General features: G+C 37.5%; 1 protein-coding gene across 2 annotated transcripts in view; it reads right to left on the bottom strand.

The window, feature by feature from the left end:
- The window catches only part of CNTNAP2 (contactin associated protein 2), a 1135762-nt gene extending 1121958 nt beyond the window's left edge, over positions 1-13804 (bottom strand). For both annotated transcript variants that reach the window (XM_068936036.1, XM_068936037.1), the window contains exon 1: positions 12960-13804. In XM_068936036.1, coding sequence (XP_068792137.1) covers positions 12960-13056 — 97 coding nt within the window. In that variant the 5' untranslated portion in view covers positions 13057-13804. The remainder of the gene's footprint in view (positions 1-12959) is intronic.
- Between the last annotated feature and the right edge of the window lie 5729 nt (positions 13805-19533).

Genomic DNA, 19533 nt, shown 5'->3' with positions numbered 1-19533 from the left:
AGCATTGTGTTAAGAAATTATTCTGAGCTACAGTCATGGACCAGAACATCATTCTAATAGGCACTGGAAGAAATAGAGGTTTTGATTACAGAGTAAAAGTATATATATATCAAATTATTGTTTGAGTCATTCCAAGCTAAAAATACAGAGCTTTTCTCTGTATTCCAGGTGTCAGGTACCAATCAGAAGCCTAACACCATACAGAAGGAAGGGAGGAAACATATAAGATTTTTTCGTGATTGATGTACAGCTGCTCTTCTGAAATGCATTACTTTCTGTTTAAAAAACAAAAATGTAGGAGCAGTGAGCTGCTTCATAGAATCTCTTGCTTAATAATGTCACACAGGAAAACGAGAAATATGGGATTCATAATGCAGCCCCTTTCTTCCACAGTCTGCAATTTGATCAGATGAGGGTAATCATATTCTCAAATGAAAAGTGGCATAGCATAAGGCGGCCAATGTAAGACATAATTTCTGTTGTGCATCTGAGAGATGCACACATTTGGTTGGCTGTTGTGGCATCAATGTCATTTCTTTCAAGTTTACCTCCGGCAGCTTTTTAAGGGGGTAGGATGTAGGAGTTATATTCTCTAGGACACTATTTTGTTTGGATTTTTTTTAGATGAAATGGACAGACTTAGTGAATATATTGCATATTTTGCTAAAATGCATTATATTTGAAAATGTTTTACTTTAAAAAGAACTGTTGTTTATTGTCACGGTGGCTTGCATGTGTCACTCATGACAGTGTTGGCACCAATGCCAATAACTTGCCATTGTTTCCACATGAGTGTGATCTACCTCCTTCATTAATAACAATACATTTTTATTTATAAAATAAAAAGAAAATGAAAGCCTATTTTATGAAGATTCTCTTCATGAAGGCTTCAATGTCCAGTATTACCTTCATGTTCTTCAAATCAGTTCATATAATGTATATGTATGAATTTCAGTTAAGTAGGACAAATACAGGGGAGACTCCCAGAGCTGATTCAAGAAAGCTTTCTAAAGACAACAAAAATGAAGTGCACAAATCTTATGTATCAGCCACAAAATTACGCTACTGCTGCATAGTAAGTTTAGAGCTTTTTTCATTCTGAAGGAAGAGAAACTAAAATCTTTTTCACAGCATGTTACATGTACTGCTGATGACAATAGCTATTATCCTATATGAAGTACAGACACATAAAACTTTGTGATCAATGTCAGTCCTAACAAAGATGATTGATATACATGAGGTACTAAAACCTTTCACAGTATGTACAATACTTCCTATTGTAAATACATGAAATACTCAAGCACTGTTATTCATTTAAATGCCTTGGCGTGATTAAATATTAACAGTTTAAATGGTCCTCACTTGATCTTTTAGCCAAAAAGAACTTCAGCACCTTAAAGCCTTTCAGTTGTTACGACTATTTTTTCATCACAAATAGTTTTACATGGAAAAATAGAAACATACATTTCAAAGAGTCACTGGAAATAAATAGCTGGCATAAGAAACATAATTGAAAAATCTCTAACTAAACTGTACTAAATTCTGATCTCTCATATTCTGATATAACTGTGATGGAGCCTGGGTCAGATTTCAGTGTAACTGTTGGTGATATGCATCAGTATGAGAGAAGATAAGATCTATAAAAAAGTTTTGATAAGAACAGTTATGTAAGTGTTTAATTATATGCCCCAAAAAAGGACCATAACATCTCTGTGGCCTAAGAAGAATGATCTGATACACTGGCCCACCCAATTAAGTCATTAGCCTGTAACAACCATATGTCATATTTCGTTCTATCCAGATTGGATTGTTCTCCTGCAGTGATTAGACACTTCCATGCAGACATTTCATCAGCTTGCCTCAAGCAGGGATCCCCTGGGGCGTAGCTTTTCCATTGCAAAGAGGACCAGCCCTTCACAGTGACATCCCAAAAGCCAATAAACAGCTGTCATACAATCACCAACGCAATCTTACCATAACCATCCCCAAAATTGAGGCCAGGACACTGCATCCCCGCATAACCCATCTGCAACTCAAAATTCACAGCACACTTCTACCTTAGGGGAAGAATGCTTTAAGTTTCTCCTTTTCAACCTATACTTTGTCTCAGGCACACAAGAACTCATTTCCTATACACCCGACAGACTCTAAATATGTTTGAATTTAACATTGTCAAGTATCCACTCCATACACTACCATGTAGCCTCACCTTTGATCTGAAGATTTGACACGGCAGAGTTATGAAACAGCAGACCAGGCTCAGTGGAAGACACTTGAAAGATACCTATTTGTCTACAAGGCAGCTGTTCCTCCTATGAACTTTGTACATGTAAGGCAGGGAAGGAATGAACTCTCTATATTCAATTAATACAGCGTCTTTAAAAATCTTTAAAAATGGCTCATAATAAACATATCACAAATCTTGAACTATGTTCCAAATTCATTATTTGGTCAGAAACGCATATTCCAAGCCTTTTGCCAGATTTTGGTTTTATTGCCTTTTTCCAGTTTTAAATTAACCTAATCCCTATAGCCTAACCTACTCCTGTTCCCTATAGGAATGAGTAAGTAATCTGTCCCTGACAGAGGAACATCCCCTGCCCTAGATGAAATAGCATGTATAGTCTCAAAACAGTAAAAATGAGATGCAACTCCCTGGAAGATCCTGTCACCTACTAAAGGACAAGCAACCAAGGCAGCTTCACTATCTATTGCTAACAACATACCTGCTCACGTATCCGTTCACAGGCACAGCCCTCTTGTCTATGTGTGTGTGTACGGGGAAAGAATATTTGCATACTCATTTCAAAAAGTCTCTCTCAAAGGCCTTAGCTTATTTTTTAAATTAGATGCAAATATTTTCAAGCTAGTAAAAATAATTATTTTAAAATAAAATATTTTCCTCAACATGTAATGTCACTTAATTTACAGGTCAGAACTGAAACATCAGATAATGATAATTTTATATTAGAACTTTACGGTGATTATAATCAAGAATATAAGGAACACAGACATTTCTACCATCATAATATCATTCAATAATCAGAACCATAGTTGTATAATCATTTGTAGCCTTTAATTTTGATTCTAATATGTGTTTACGCATATGGTTGTCCCATTTCAACCAAGAGTTTAATCAGACATTTATCATTATCAAAGATTTATTCAGGAATGTCTGGATGTGCTTTAGAGGTTTTTGATTCAGTATGTGTTTTTAATGCTTATTTGAATATGAACAGCCTAATGAGTTTGGCCTTGGATACAGTCTTTGCTGGTCTTCTGGATCTTTTTTAAATAATTATTTTCTGTATGTTTTCAGTATTAATGATATATTTTCATTTACTACTTAACGGAGACCTAAATTCATGATTAAGTACATTTAGTAGCAGTAGTAGCTGTACCGCCTCAGAATTTAAGAGTTCAATTAGAAGAATGTGAGTATTAAAGGGAATTTTTTAAAAATATTTTACCAAACACTTAAATACATACAAATCAGAATCCCAGAAATATGGAAAATTTAGAAGAAAAAAGGAGACAAGGCTTAACTAATCTATGTATGGAAAAGATCAGGAAAATTTAGAAGGAAAAAAAAACAACAACAAAACAAAGCAAAGCTTTTTGAAAGAAAGGAGAAGGAGGTGAGGAATAAAAGGAATTCCATCAAAGGATTATAAGTGGTGAAAATGCCAATCACGTAGAAAAGACAAAAGCAAATAGCATTAGGAAAAAAAGCAAGACTGCATACTCAGACCCGAAGGAGGCAACAAAATAATTTACATTCCAATAGTAACTGAGAAGGATAATGAACAGCACCTAACAAGGCCAGACAGTTTTAAACCAACAGGACAACCTGCTTCTGAGAGCTTTCAGAAGGCAGACTGAGGGTCTGTGCACGGTTATTGCCGATTTTCAGTAACTCTTGGAACACTGAGAAAATTTCCAAAGCCTGGAAGAAAGGAAAAGTTGTACCAATACTTAAAAAGATGACTCACATAATTACAAGCCTCTCAAACTGACATTGACCCTAGACAAAGTAATACAACCCCATTAATAAAAAACTGAAAGAGGTAAATGTACTTAGTGCAAATCTACATGGGTTTATGGAAAAAAACTCTTGTCAAAGCATCCTGAGGTTTTGGAGTTGTTGTTGGGTTTTTTTTTTTCCTGAGATGACAAATTTGGATGACATCATATTTGCATACACATGCATATATATCTGTATCTGCATATATTGTAATAGTACACATTTTGAATTCTGAAGGCATTTGACTGACAGTATACACTATTTTAAACAAGATTTTGAATTGTTATAAGTATGATATACTAAAAGTTTTAAAAGTATAACTGTAACAAAGAAAATGAGCGGTTTCTGTGAGAACCACTGGAAATCTAATTTTCAGCTCATCATTTTGTAACATTTTTATTATTGACCTGTAGAATAATACATACTATTTGAAGTTGAAGATGACCTGAAAATGAAGTTTACATAAGACAAACTTCGGACACCTAGGCCAGCTGGTGGTAGGAAACATTATGCATTTTAATGCGGCCATATGTAAAGTCATAAACCTATGGTAAAGGATGCAGTTCCAGATTGAAAGGTTCAATACTGGGAAGAGGTGGGCCAAAAACTTGATGTGTAAAGCAGGTGAAAGCTGTAACACAGCTATCTGACATCCGTATCACAGTAGATGAGATCAGTAATCATTTTTGGCCTTACAACCTATGAATAAGTCGGTTTAGGACCATGATTTACATAGTATTCTTTCGACATAATTTTTTCCATATGTACAGTATATGAGCACAATACAGACTTAAAGTTTGAGAGACTATTTTTTCGTAATCATAAATACAGTTAATAAAAGCATTCTTTATAATGATATTCTAATAATTGTTTCTGGAAAAAACTGAATCCTACCTTCATCCATAATATCTGATTATCTGATTTAACAGGCCATGATTATGGCACAGCAATTAAGTGGTGAAGGAATTTCAATTGAGTTATTACCTATGTACCTAGCTTTCACATACGGATGAATTAATCAAGAATCGATGAAGACAATCTCCTTAGTTTCAAGCTCAGCAAATTACTTGATATGGTGATGAATCAGTGAAAATCCAAGAGAAGTCAGTGGAGGGTTTATAGTTAGAGGGAAGGGCGGGGAGAGGGCAGGGAGAGCAAGGAGAAAGATTATTAATAAAATGAGAAAGGAGGTTTGTGAGAAATGGTAAAGAAATTAGAGAGAAGGAGGGAATAGGTGCGTGATGCAGTGGTTTGGGTCTTTGGAAGAAGGCTGAAAGCATAATGCATACTGTCTCTTATCTATAGAGAACTCAGCTATCATTCCTAGCAGCCTGGCCATGCTGGGGAAGAAGCAGACAGGACATTCATCATCCAACTGACAATGCCCAGTAGCTTAATTCTTTTGGATGCAAAACTGAGGGAAAGCACATTAGAGAGTCCGACTTGCTGAACCTTGGGCGCGTGTAGCCAGCAGAGCCTGTCCTGTGCAGGAGGATACGGTTCTGACTCCATTTCTCACAGCAGCTCACTCTTCCCCTAGCCCCCTGCAGCGCTGTGAGTAGTACGAGCTAGTCCTTGCCTATCCCTCCACAGAAAGAGAACATGTTGCAGTCATTGTATGGGAGGCAGATTTCTCTTCAGCTGCCTTTTTTTCATGGTCCCCAAAAATGGTGGGAGGTCATTAGCGGCAATGTTTTATTTTTCTTAATTTATTTGTTTATTTCTCTTAGTGCTAATTTTCCCTCATCTTCATAAAGATATCCAAATTGCATCTGGATGCAGGGGCAAAAATAACCTGTACAGGCCCTTTTTATATCTCAGTGACAATCCGCCTCAGCAAGACATCTGCATTTGAAAACTGCATCAATGGAGTATAAATTGAAGGGTTTCTTTTTTTTAATAGATAGGACTTTTTTCCAGTTCAGTCATATCCCTATGATATCACTATTTCCATCAATGTAAAGGGAGTGAAATCATATCCTAATTTAACTGCATTACAAACTGCGTTTCAGGAACATTACAGCGGTGACATTTAAACCCAGCACATATTACAAGACAACCTAAAATACTGGAATTCCCTTGAGGGCTGTGTTGCATCCCATTGCATTAGGCCAATATACTTTTAAGCTTCCATTAGGTATGGCAGTAACGCTTCCCTGCCTTCTCTGGCAAATCTTCTGTCACAGACTCTCTGTTAGCCCTTACAGAAAGGGATCCTTGCAATCTAACTGTCTTAGATCCATATGCTCAGTGCTGATCTCTCTTATTCTTTCCCTCTAAATTCCAGCTTTTCCTAGGACTTACAATAAATATCAGTGTAAATACACATGATGTCTGAGCAATCTGAGACATAGCCATGGCTATATCACTGCTTAGGTGACAAAGAAATGGATAGTGGCACACCTCTATATTTGACCAGTCATACTTCAACTGTGAGACAAAAAATGCTTACAGGCAGATAAGCTCCTACATATGCAGAAATAGAGAAAGTAAAGAGAAATACAGCATGTACATGGCTGATTATTCTCATACTTCCCTGAGTATGAGAAGATTATGAAATGTTCAATGATACAGCAGTTTTATAAAATCAAATACAATTCATATATCATATTTAGACACATATCTAAACTACTCATTGCATTTCTATAACAAAGAGTTGCTTTCTCTTTAAACTGGAACTTGGAATATTCCTAAAAAACAAACAGTAAATGTTCATCTTAAAATACCACATTTGTTCCTGGGATGGAAAATCCTTTGGCTAAAACAGTTCAGAGAGGAGTTCAAATATTCTGGGGCTAATGAGTGATTTTTGACAGTTGACTTTATTCACATGTGTTAAGTTATAACCTAACATTAGCTTTTACTGATATAAATGTAAAACTGGTAATGGAGTTCCTAGCTAAGCTGAATAGATCTTATAACATTATTCATTGATTTATTCAAAATATATCTTTGGAAGTGTGCATACAATTGAAAATAAAATATTCAATAAATATTTTAAATGCTGATAAGTATTAACATCAAATTATGAACTATAAGTTTGATAAATCTTCCAGTCCCTCAGTGGGCTTAGCATGACCATTTAAGTCAAATGTGTGAATGAACTGTCTCTTCAGGAGTCTGTAAAGTCAAAAAACCCCTGGTCTTCGTTGGGCAGAGGAAAGAAGCAAATGCTAGAGTCAATGTCCTTTTCCACTCTGAACTATCAATCATCCACGCTTACGGAACAAACAGAAAATGGTCTACTACTGCAGTGCTGCATGAATACCGAGACAATTTCCCAGGCAGGAAAAGTCTCAACTTCATAAAGCTTCTTGCTCCTCTTGTATTATTTCAAATTGGTCTTTAAAAAATCCTTCTTAATTTTGTTTTGGTTGGATGAAGATTCCAGATAGTCGGGCTTTCTGCTTTTTCAGAGCTATCAAAACCTAGATGTGCATAAAGTTCTTTCCAAATATCAAATGTCAGTCTTGAGAATGCTCTTATATCTACGGTAACTTCAAAGCTGGGATTCAAAATGGCTCAAGAAAATTGATTACTGATTAGTGCAGTATGCTACACCACCATATTTACAGAGAGATAAAAAACATTCAGTAGCTACCTGGCAGTCTCAAGGTAAAGTATCATCTACACAGTGCCAATAAAGTAACTAGATAAATGAAGCGCGATACAGATAAAATCAATATTAGTTCAAAGGCTGATGTCTGAAGAACCTTTAAATCATTTACGGTGTATTATACCAATAGGCTGAATCACGAGCTTCTGAATGACAGCAAACTTAACTACACTGCTCTTAACATCAATGGCACAACTTCTGTTTACTTCAGTGGGAGAACATTCAAGCTACCAGGCTGCGCTTATCCTCAGAGAAGGGACCTATGTCCACGTGGATAGAAAATTATGTGCTGATCAAATTAACTCTTTCCAAGTACTGTTATAATTCTTTTAAATTTTAAAGATTGACAAAATAAAAAAGTCAGAGTTTCATCCGACTAAGAATAAGACTAGCATTGCTTCTCTAACGTTTTCTATCTGAAGCTACTGAAATCATATACACATTTGTAAGCTCATGTACCTTTGTAAGGTCTAGCATAATTGACATTTAGGAAATGCAAGCACAGGCAGTGGCACACCTCCAGATTTAACTAATGATCCTGTATTTGACCAATAAGTTAAACTGTTCAGAGACAGGTCATTTATTGTAGAAAAAGAAATGGTCTTTAACTGCACTTTCAAGCTTCCTGGCAGACTTCACCGCTTCCAAAAGTACTTTTTTGTGTGTTATTCCATATTATTGCTCCTGAATTTGAAAATAAATGAACTAAAAACACAAGCAAAGCAAAAAGAACCTAAGCAAAGATAGTTTTTAACACATTAATTCAATGAATGACATTAGTAATTGAATCAGTGCCCACTGACCACATCAAATTTTGAATCAGACTTTCTGTATATAGACAAATGTTTGCAATCAGGCTGTGTGCAATGTTGCGTTCACGTGCGTTAAGGACTCTGCAACTTTGGCTTTTCAGCACCAATGAGTGCTCCAGCCGTTGTCACCAATTTGGAAATGACAGCAGACTATTTATTACTATTTCATTCACACACCAGGTAACGTATTGTTTTAGTGAAAGCATATTCATTTAAAAACAGGTACCCAGAACACTGTAACTCAGTTCAATGTTGTTAAATAACTAATCAATAAAATGTTTGTTTCTCTTTTCAATGTTTATTTTATTATATAGTGATGCATAACACTTTATATAATAGCATTATTATATAGTGATGCATATAACTGGTCTAACTTTGGTCTACTTTTTAGCTAAAAAGTTCTAAATTTAAGAAAAAAACAAAACAAGAAAGCATGTGCTTAATAATGTTCCGAAGTCCCATCCTCCTAAAGAGAATTTAGGCCCTTATTGAAAGCATAGCATATTTGCAAGTGCTTTGTTACCTGGGAAAGAAAATGATCAATGAAAAATGTTCTGATACACCTGAAACTAAATTCTGTGGGATCTCTGACTTTAGATCCAGGCAATAACACCTAAACAAAGCAATGTAAACAGAGGCAACAGAAACACAACAAATGATCTTTTTCCGACTTGAAATTCACCAGATTTCACAAAATAACATTTGTTTGAAAGCTTATCTGAAAGATAACTACTCCCAAATGAAAGTCCATGAAAGTGCATAAAGAATATATCACAGCTCCACTTGCACAACATCCAAACACCAGGAAATGGAAGGACAGAGTCTCTAATTCTGTTTTCTACAAGATCCCTGAAATGAAGTTTCTTGTACAAGGCCTTGCTCCTTCAAAAGGGATATTACATTTTTAAAATATTTTTCTCATTTATTCATGCTATTAAGAAATAAGGAAAGTCTAGGTCACATGCAGTCAAGGGTAAAAGATACATATTTTTGCATAGGCACAAAGGTTAATGATTGATTATAGCGGCCTCTTTTGATTTCTGTATCAACTACTGTGAAATAGACTTAAATTTCAACTGCAACACTGGTATGGGACCTACTGTAAAAGCATTAAAAGCATCAGAACTATAACAAAGTTTTAGCAGTTCTATATTGGTCAGGTTTGCTTTGCATATAAACAAACACAACTGAAAATAAAGCCTAGCTGTGAAAGACAACTGTTTCTTAACAGAGTCTTTATAATTTTACAAAAAAGTAAATGACCCAAAAAATGAATCCCTTAAGCATTTTCATTAAGAAGACAAGGTTGCTACTTTGGTTTTTTTTTTCTTTCTTTTTTTTCAAAATGAGAACCCAAGTGATAGCTAGTCTACCCATAGTCATATTCTTACTATTCCATCTTTAAGCCACATTAAAGGCTATAAAGCACTAAATTTGTATTTTCCATGTTACTTTTTATCTTGTGATGACCTCTCCTGGTTGAGCTGTTCATTAGCCTTGATTCCAGAAGTTAGGAGTGTTTTGATCCCTTTGTGCTTATTCCAAAGAAAACAGAAAAAGTAGCAGAAATATGAAGAATTTATTGCTGAGGTATGAAAAATATAACTGTCAATAAAAATTAAAATAACACCTGAATAAAAATGTGAATGATATTGTACCACTGTGCATATTTATTGTACTACAGAATGGACTTGCAGCACCCAGTTCACCTTGAGATAAACTGAATGAGATTCAAAGATTTCAGCATGATGACTGCTGAATCAGTATTACTGACAGAGAGAGATTCAGTGACACGGCAAAGAAAACAAAAACTTGAGATGCAATATATTCACATAAGTCAGGGCCAATACCATTCTTTCTGAAAACTGTATCTTTCTCTATCTGCGCGCAAGCATGCTATAACAAAATAATAAGTATGTATGAGCTCATATGTAAAGATTAGTAATCCACTGTACACCATGAATCTTGTATGCTTTCTAAAATACTGTACAAAAAATTGCTGTTGTTAATCATTTCAAACTCAAACATTGAGTAGGGATGGAAGACAAAATCAAAATCTGAGGGCAATTAGCTGTACATCAACATTACATTTCACATAATTTTGTAAAACTTCAGAAGTATTCCCAATACAGCCTTCAAAATCAATTGATGACACACTCACACACACACACACTACACACACACACTCTCACAAACACACACACACACATGCACAAGGATATGATAAACAGACCTCGCTCCCTTTTCAAAGATAAAGGGAAAAAAATCATCAAAAGAATTTACAATCAGTTGCACATATGACAAACAATACAAGAAAACAGAGCACAGTAATCAGTTTGTATACTAAAGCGTGCAACAGAATAACCAGTTAAGTGGTGCACCAAAACACCGTGACATAACACATGAGTTCCTACTGTGGTACCATTTCAACAGTACGGACACGTCTTTTAGAAAAAAATTCTAAACATTTTTCATAAACTGTAATGTGTGTGCTCTTTTTGCAACTGATTGACAGGTACTTGCAGCTATGTGTCTGTTTCCAATAAACAAATCTATCTGCTTTTCACTTTCAGAAGTGAATCAGAAATGTAAATACATAAGGAGTGTAGCGTATATGCCCTAGGGAGGTGAATTTATATGAAGAAATCTTCAAATAGCTGGAAAAAATCTGTAAGATGGAAATGTATATGAGTAAATTTGAATTAAGATTATATATATCCTTTTCTTCAAAGAGTTTCTGGTTATAATCATATTATTACTGCCTCTAGCTTCTCAACTAACTTCTTTCAAAACTTAAACATTTGTTTATTGGGTAATGAGATAAGCTATGGTGGGTCATTTTCAAGTTAAACTACAGCCATTAGCGACCGATTGACAAAAAAGCTCTAAATCCTGTTATAAAAAAAGAATACAGGGAATGTTATTTTCCAAGAACAGATTTTTGATAACCTAGGGCATAAATCTTCTTCTTGTCTTTTACCGTTATGCACAGTACCCTAGGGATGATAATGGAGATATAACACTCAGAAGAAAAATTAGATGACCAGTCAAGACCAAATAGTAAACCTAGGACTGGTATTGTTCCTAAATTAAAGGAGGAAAAAAAAATCAACCTGAACCTATATCCTATAACCTCTGAGACTTCGATATAACACAAGCACTGCTGTAAATCTTCTGTTGTCATACAAATAAATATCTAAGCAAGTGTAGGCATATCCTGAAGCAATAACATTGCTTTATTTTTCAAAAGGTATCAGATGATATCAGATAGAAACCCAGTAAGAAAAGTACAGAAATGCTCCAGTGCCCTAATCGTTGCACTGTTCATTCCCTCTGCCCCTGAAAATAAATAAATAAAAACAATGATCCACATACATCTCTATGCAGTATACACATTACATTCTAAGATGATCCCCAGCTTGATCAGTAGAACCAGCCCACATACAGATACACACACACAACTCCAACGCATCTATCTGTAACATTTCTGGAATACTTCTTCCTCTATAAACAGCAGAGGAAGTCAATAGTAGCGTCTATTTTTGATGATTCTATAAAAATGGTAGGCTTCCTTTCAGTATGCATTTCAAAAATAGTTTGCAAATGGCAAACGCTTTACATCGGCTGCAGAGAAACAACTAAACACTTAACATTAACATCTACCTGCAAATGTTTTACTGGAAACTACGGTTCATTGCAACATTAAAGGTTTGACCTAAAACCCGTTGAAATCAATGAGTATGCTGTCATTTTTACCCTGACAGCAGAACTGGGTCCTGTATAGGTGCTCTGCACTCTTCCAGTCTAAAGTTTAGCATTTCATCAGATGCTTCATTATTTCTCTACCACTTCTGCCTCCCTAGGAGGGCAATTTCTGGTCAGTTCCAAAATACCTTTGCTCATTTATTATGGGAAGCAAAACTTCCCTCTCAAGAAAAGCTGTCCTGGTTCAGTTCCTTCTCATCAAGTCACTGTCACTCCTTCCTCTTCACAGAAGATAAAATTTTCTCTTGCTGCAAACCTTTACTTTCTAATTCTCCTTTATAAAACACTAGTTATGGAAACTGCCCATGTCTCCTCTTTTCCTTCCCACAAACGCAGAAGTGAAGTACTTCCAAATACAAATTGCACACCTTCTGAACAAGGGGAAAAAAACCAAAAACCAACCAACCAAAAATCCACCCCCAAACTTTAAACGTCTTTCTTCCGATTCCTTTCCCCCTCTGACTCCACTGCAGAACCAAGTCTGTATCACGGAGCAAGTCTTTCAACTTTCAGCATCAGCTACCACCAGCCTCACTAAAATTATCAGCATAAGGAAGATCTGATGAGAGCATTGCAAACAGTATCAAACCTCAGTGCACACATGCACAGGCAAATACACAGAAAATCAAACACAAGATTCACCATCAGAGAAAAAATAAACACCCTCCCAGAGTTGTGGGAAGCCCCTTCTGGTTTATTGCAGAGCTGAAAATGTGCATGGTTCTCTGAAAAAGGTACTTACGAGATGCAGGGAGAGCAGTCCTGGCTCTGCAGCTAATGCTGCTGAAAATCCAGAGGAAGAGAGCTGCCCTGCAGCCAGCTCGGGTAACCACAACCATCCTTCACTTCCTGGCTCCCTGTACTCCAAATGCCAGCTGCTGAAGACCTGCTTTTCTCCACTTTGCCCCCTTCTCTCTCTCTCCTCTTTCTTGGAGGAGGTGGCGAGGAGGTAAAGGGGGCTGGGCTTTACCTTGGGGTAGAAGCCAACCCCCCTCTTCGTCTGCTATCTCTTGGTTTGCAGCAGCAGGATAAGTCCCAATACTTTTCTTTCCCTTATTGCTCTATGTGAGTGTGTGTGTGTGTGTGTGTGTGTGTGTGTGTGTGTGTGTGTTTGTGTATGTGTGTGTGTGTGTGTGTGTGTGTGTGTGTTCCTCCTTCTCAGGGGGAAAATAAAAAGCCACAAAGTATCAGATAACAAGGTTTGTAGGAGGAGAGAAAAATAAAAATCAAAAAAGCAACCCCCAAAAAGGGGAGGGGTGGTGGGGGAGAGGGAAAGGGAGATAGGGATGAAGGGAAGGGAGAAAGGAAGAAAAAGCTGTTGGTGCTGCTAATGCTGCTGTTAATGCTACCACTGCAGCTGAGCCCTTCTTCCTGCACAGAGCAGCGCTGCTGAGAGAAGCTTGCAATAACCTCCCAGCTCAGATATATATACACAGTGTACACGCACACACAGCTAGGGAGCCAAACACACACACAGGAACCGGGAGAGGGAGAGAGAGGGAGGGAAAGACACTCCCGTAGCAGAGAAGCAGGCTCAGAGCCTCTCTCCTCATGCATTCATCATTTTCCAGCAGGAGGAAACGCTGCCACCAGCAGAAGCAGCAGCAACCTCCCCAAAACACCGGGGGGGGGGGGGGGAATAAAGAAAGAAAAAGCAGAAGGGAGAATCCTCTCTTTAGCGCTCCCTCCCCTTCCTCCAGCTCCTCCCTCTTCCTCTGCGCCCCTCCGGCCGCCAGGACCCTCCTCGTCCTGCCGGGCCTGGTTCAGAGCCGGAGCCGGGGCACCTCGGCGTGGGCCCGGGCCGCGCAGGGCCGCCGAGAGGGGCCGCGGGGAGGCCGCTGTCCGCGGTGCTGAAGTTGTGCGCGGAGGCGCGTCGCGCCGCGCCGCGGGGCGCCGCTGCCCGCCCCCGGGCGCAGGAGCGGCGGCCGCCGCCGGGCTTCCGCCGCCGTGGGCGCCCCACGGGCGGAGGTGGTTCAGGCTCGCAGCTCCGGCCTCCCGGGATGCCAGCCAGGCGCCCAGCAGGCAAGTCTTCCGAGCGGTCCTAGTCCCGGGGGGCTGAGCACCATCCCGCCTGTGGAGAGCTGGGGCTGCAGGAGCCGCTCATGCAGACGCTTCCCTCCGGTAGTGAATTCGCACACAGAGAGCGAGCCAGACAGAAAGCTGCATTGAAGCAGCGCTACGGGTTTTGCCTAAAAGCAATGACTGAGGTCGAATTCTAGCCTTACAGTTCAGGGGTTTCAAGAATCTGCCTTCTCTTTTCCATCCCTTTCCATCCCTCCCTCCATCACCCTTAAACAGACGGAACTGAAAGTTATTGCTCACCAGATATGGTAGAATAATGGGGGTGGGGAGTTATTCCTGGATTATTTATTCTACCATCAGTGAGGCAAAGAAAAATGAAAACAATTATTTCTCAGATGCTATATAGAGAAGACTGAGAAATGGAGAGAGATAACTTCTTTAGAGGTGCCCAAAATCAGTGATAAAATTTTTTTCAAGAACTAATACACATGCTGTTAACCAGTATCTGCTGCTATTTAGTGAGTATGATGAAGTGGTTAAGACTGCTTGCAAGATGAGATTTTCAGAAAGGCCATGGGATATTAAGATCCTCTGTCCTACTGCTTTTCAGTGGCAGCATCTATCTTTTAGGTCACTTTGAAAACTCATTCATACATAATATGTGATATCCCAGGAGAGCTGTGGCCTAGAGGTTTGAGCACAGCACAGGACAAAGCTTATGTGCCAGTTCTGGGAAAACCTGTCTCAGTAATCTTACGCAACTACCATAATACTCCCTTCTCCATCGTTCCCCTTGCTTTCCACATCAATATGGAATATTAATACATCCATATTTTAAATGTTTTCTCAGAAGTAATGCCAATATGTCTGTAGCAAATGTGGAATAAAAAAGTGCACTATGAATGCTAAAAGTTACCACACTTAGCTCTTTTTGAGAGAATATATGTTCCCACAGAGAATTTGCTATCTACTTCCTGCATCATCCTGAGCCCTGTGCCCTGCCCTCCCCAGTCTGCACACCCATAGATACTTCTTAATGTTGAGTAATCACTAGCGTAAGTAAGTTTTTTGGAATGAGCTAAGAACCAAATATTAATCAATGCCATTGAACTAATTCAATCTTACCTCTCTCTGTAACTTCTTTCTTATTAGCATCTTCCATTCTCCTCCTGCTCCATATCTTACCACTTTTTACAATTGCAGACCTACATTTTCTGGTCTTTAGCTACAGCAGAAGCAACAGTGCTGATACACTGTCAGAAACTGACTGAATATATTCACGGAAAAGAGAAAAACATCTGGGTATGATGTGCAAAAAGCCGTATCACTTTCATCTTGAGATCCTGTAACCCTTTCAATATTGAGTGGCCTTTATTTTCACCTGAGCAAACAACTTCTGAGTAGGTATGTAAAAACCTACTCAGCTGACCATTTTGCAAAATAAATACCCTCTCCTTAAGGTGCTTCCAATAAGCACAACAAAAGCAAGATTTTTTATACTTGTATATCATCTACTCAGTGAAGTCCTCCACTGGACCAAAATCTGACTTGATTCAAATTGATCAAACTTTACACTTCAGCATATTTTAATTGGGGCTTTCAAAAATGTATTCAAGTGGCTCACAAGTAGACACCCACATTTCAAAAAGCAGTTTTAAAGGATAAGACAAGCAATCCAAAACAGGAAGATTCAGCAGGTTGATTGATGAACATCTCAGTAGTGGTAATAGTGGAAAGTTTCCCTGTGGTTTAAGACGGAAGAAATGGTACAGATTATTGCATTTTCCCCACCTCAGAATAGGACCTACCCTTAAAAACTACATAAAATATTTAAACTATGCAGCAACAGCAATGAGTTGTGCAAGAATAATGCAATTATTTTTAATATAAACACTGCTGGGGCCTACCAGATCACTAAATTTGACTGGTTCTGTCACACAGAAATCACTGCGAAGATCTTTAGGCATTTTAAGGCCTACAAAATAAGCTAACCAAAATACACTTTTTTTTTTTCCCTGAACGATATTTTTGAAACATCACTTTGAATGATTCAACAAATCCAAGTTGAATATATAAGCCCTTGAAATGAAAACATGGTCAAATTGTATTAGGGCACAATAAGAAGTTATTAGATGCTTCCCTCTTCTACTCTTCCTCCTACCCTTTCCTTTCCAGAATAAAAGAAAGCTTCAAAGCAAGCATTGAGACAGCCCTGCTGTCTGGTCTGGACATCTGTAAGACTGAGCGCTCCTATCCTGCAACTAGCAAGTGCCTGCAATGTGCGAGGGCTGTACTGATCCACCACACAATGCAGGTTAGGAAAGTGTCCTAGCAGTGAGTGGGACAGATGTACCAGCCAAGACTCACTCAAGGAGGCGCTCCCAGCTGAGTTACTCCCATAGGGAAATTAAACCTTCCTTATCTTTCACCCCCTTCTCCCCCCCAGAGCTTTAGAAGTCAAAGAGGACATCTCAGTCTGCAGATGAAACCTGCCTGGGAACTGGTAAGACACTGAAGTGTTAAAAAGAGTCTAGTTATTACAGCTGTACACAAATTTTATTGAGCTTAATGGAAATTATACACACATATTGATGAACGAATAGATCCTTCTGAATTTACTAGGGCTGTCAAGCATTGTCTGCTAAATGGAATTCATCATGGACACAGCTATATTTACACTATGTGAATGTCAAGAAGAAAAACACAATGTCAGAAAGCTAGAAAATGCAATTAAGAATTTCAAATATTGGTAAGACCAAATGGCACCCAATAAAGTGATCAGCTGAGGATCACAGAAGAAAATGAATCAAATTGAAAAGGAAAAGGAATATGAAGCTTCCAAATTAATTCTGAAAAATAAAAGCCTTGCCTATTTATCTCTGACAATCTAACGTTTTAATACATTTCTTCTTTTTGTATTTTTGGTTGCCAAAAACCCCTTGAATGTCAGAGCTCTAAAAATCATCCTTAGCAGAATTCCCATCCAAACCTCTGTGATGGTAAATTTAAGCACTTCACGCAGGAAAAAGAAATGCAATACCTTTCAACTTGTGACCAACCAAAACTTTACAATTATATGCACAGAATTATGTGCCATATAACAGAGAGCTCTATTATTGAAGCAACTCTTGGATTTGTTAATAACATTGCAGGGTTCTTCACCTGGACTGTATAAACACATAGATTTTCTCTGAGGGAGGAAGAGGGCACATGAAGAGTATGATGACCTGCCTGTGAGAAGCTTTAAAACATTTGTAGAAAATTTTCATTTTCTCAAAATTTAAGAAAAGAAGGTCTTTCCTAATGTAGCTAAAAAGGAAGATGATGGTGCATTAGCAGAAAAGATCCATTATCATCTTCTAGTCTCATGTAGCTAAAAATACACAGCATTGCAGTTTGAACTGAATGTATTTTGGCCTTGCAATCATTGTTTTGCTGTTCTAGATTTATAAAAACAAACAAACAAATAAAAACAGAAATGTGTGTATAGGTAATTGTAGTAAAAGATGCTTCTAGTCCTTTCTTTACATGCTTCATAACAAAGATTTTCAGAAAGGAAAAAAAGGAGTGTTAAACTCCCCAAATGCTCAAGGTTTAAAATGCTGATCTCTGACTCCTGTTCTCATGGAAATCAAGGAAAGTTGAGATGCTTAGAATTTTTCTGCTTCATGCCACATCTTCTGGAATATAAACATATTCTCAAGGCAGCATCTACCTTTAGATATTTAATTTGGGAAATCTTGGTCTATGTTAATCTATACTGCACAGTGAAGATTTTTGACCATCAACACAAATTAAAAAAACATGCCATTTATCTCAGACAGACACTAGACTTGATTCTGCATTTCATAGAAGTGCAAAGTAGAAAGTTGACATTTCTACTAAACTCCATTCTTATTCTACATCATGACTAAAAACATCAACCAAGCAAGCGTCAGAAAAATAACTGTTCCACACTAATCGCCAGTCTTATTTTGAGCCTATTTCCAGTTTACTGCTCTTTGAAATGGAAGAATTTGCTTGCTTATTTGCAAATATAACCTGGTGGCTGATCACCCACTTGAACAACCCAAAATAATTCTCTTCTCCAAGACATAGTACTCTTCTACACATTCACGTCTTCTTTTTTTCATTCAAAGTTTTCCGTAGAACCTTACCTCAAGCATGTTTCCCTCCTCCTCTCATTTAAGCACTACCTATTTAATATTTTTGGATTTTTCAATACTGAAAAATAATTTTGCCTCCTTACTATCCCGCACATCTATCAATGGAAAAATGAAATAACATCCGAGAACGATTTTCTGTGACAGCTGTTTTTAATTTGTATTCTGTTCTTCCAAGCTGGAAACATTATATCCATGAACATACCTTTTTCAAGGAACTGACTGTTTTAGGGAGCTCTACAGAGAAAGCTACAGCTGCTACACACGCAAGCACCCCAATTGGAAGCTCAACTGGAGCTTTTACATCTCATGCATAAAAAATGTAGGATGAGACTTCCTCCACACAGAACTACGGGATTGGGTCAGTAGTATTTGAATACAATATCTGAATATAATGGTCATTAAAGGGTTTAACCAAATTCACAGCCTCAGAAGATTCACTGAAAAAACATTTAGGCAATTTTTAAAAAATATTTAGTCCTTGAAAAACTGACCCCTAAGCAAATCTATTTCTATTTTATTCTGATGGAATGAAGAACAGATTTTTTGACTCAGTGATCTTAAAAGTTTTTTTCTCTCTCACTTTATTATTCTAGCATTTCACAGAGGTGTCTTCTCTTTTAGCAGTTACTGATGTTATTGTTATCTATATCTGCTGTTATTGATATTGTTAATATTAATAGCAATAATATTTTACACTGACTTTATATTTTTATATATTATTTAGTTTTTTTGCTAAATGGTAAATACATCAGATGGTATTTTCTAGAACCTAGTCTTGCCTTGTGTGCTTTGGACATCTAAGGTGGAATCTCACTAACATTGAAACCACACTGAATTTTGATACTGAATTAAGTGGTGATAGGATTTCCATCCTTAGCTCTTTCTACGATAGCTGAGGAAGTCCTGGCTGTACAAGGGACAGACACTGGCCTTTCATAAGTATATAATAAAACACTGAAGCTGTTCATTATTTTCCAAGCATCTACATTAAACTTGCGTTGTACTTACATATAAAACCATGGAACAGATCTTCTTGAAAAATAATTTTAAAAATAACAAGATTGTGCTGAAATTATCCTTTCGTAATTCAGTTTAGAATATACTTCACAATAAATTCATGGATGCATT

The sequence above is a fragment of the Struthio camelus genome, chromosome 2 (genome assembly GCF_040807025.1).
Source record: "Struthio camelus isolate bStrCam1 chromosome 2, bStrCam1.hap1, whole genome shotgun sequence".
Taxonomy (NCBI): Eukaryota; Metazoa; Chordata; class Aves; order Struthioniformes; family Struthionidae; genus Struthio; species Struthio camelus.
The sequence above is the reverse complement of the archived record's forward strand: the minus strand, read 5'-3'. Positions and strand labels throughout refer to the sequence as shown.